The following is an 839-nucleotide window of genomic DNA, read 5'->3' as shown; positions in this document are numbered from 1 at the left end:
TTGTGCTTGCACTCTCCCCCCTGCCACTCCCCGAGCTCGCCCCGCACCACTGCACCCCTCCCTCCCCTTCTCTATGCCTGCCACCCAAACCCCATGCCCCTTCACGCAGGGCGTCCCTCCCGTGGCTTCACCTCCCGCCTCTCTCCGCAGGCATTTTGCCTGCCTTTCCTCCAAATACATGTGCCCAGGGGTGCCGGCGGTGATGAGCACCCTACTGGCCAACATCAATGCCTACTACGCCCACACCACGGCTTCCACCAACGTCTCAGCCTCTGACCGCTTTGCTGCTTCCAATTTCGGGGTAAGTCCGATGGTGCGTAAACACTCCTTCCTTCTTCTCTCTCTTCTCTTGGGAGGGGGTGGGGGGCTCAGGGTGCAAAAACGGAGGTGCAAAACACCCTACTCCAAACTGCAGGCGGGCAGCAGGGGAGGCATCCCCTATTGGCCCAGAAATTCATCCCGCTCCCACTTTTCAGGAAGGAAAAGAGTCGCCACCCTTCCTGGGAGAGGGTCTAAATTGACTCCCCGCAAGAGTCCCTGCTGGCTGTGATGCTGGGTGGCAGTGTGCTGGGAGGGGGGAACCTTGGTGGCAAAATCACAAGCTGATGGCAAGGAGCTATCCCTGCAGCTGGCTGGGAGTTTTGCACGGCCCCGTGAGCTTTGGGCGTGTCCCAGGACCACTGCAAACTCGCCCAGCTGTGCCAGCACCCATGGGCGCGTGCCGGGTGCCTTGCTGGTCGTGAGCAGGGTGAGTTTGAGCTGGGGCCGGGCATGCCCTTGGGGACATGGGCAAGGAGGGGCTGAGCTCTTGCCTTGGCTCCCCCGTGGCATCCCGGAGG

The 839-nt window shown here is 62.0% G+C and overlaps 1 protein-coding gene across 1 annotated transcript in view; it reads left to right on the top strand.

Annotated features, from left to right (window-relative positions):
- The window catches only part of LOC104490700 (protein unc-13 homolog A-like), a gene marked incomplete at its 3' end in the record, with an annotated part of 10,407 nt that extends 10,106 nt beyond the window's left edge, over window positions 1-301 (top strand). The window contains exon 14 of the mRNA XM_010133025.1: window positions 151-301. Within this exon, the coding sequence (XP_010131327.1) occupies window positions 151-301 (151 nt within the window). The remainder of the gene's footprint in view (window positions 1-150) is intronic.
- Window positions 302-839: the final 538 nt, after the last annotated feature.

This window comes from Buceros rhinoceros, unplaced genomic scaffold (genome assembly GCF_000710305.1).
Source record: "Buceros rhinoceros silvestris isolate BGI_N320 unplaced genomic scaffold, ASM71030v1 scaffold21183, whole genome shotgun sequence".
In the NCBI taxonomy this organism is placed as follows: domain Eukaryota; kingdom Metazoa; phylum Chordata; class Aves; order Bucerotiformes; family Bucerotidae; genus Buceros; species Buceros rhinoceros.
This window is presented reverse-complemented; position numbering and strand designations above follow the sequence as displayed.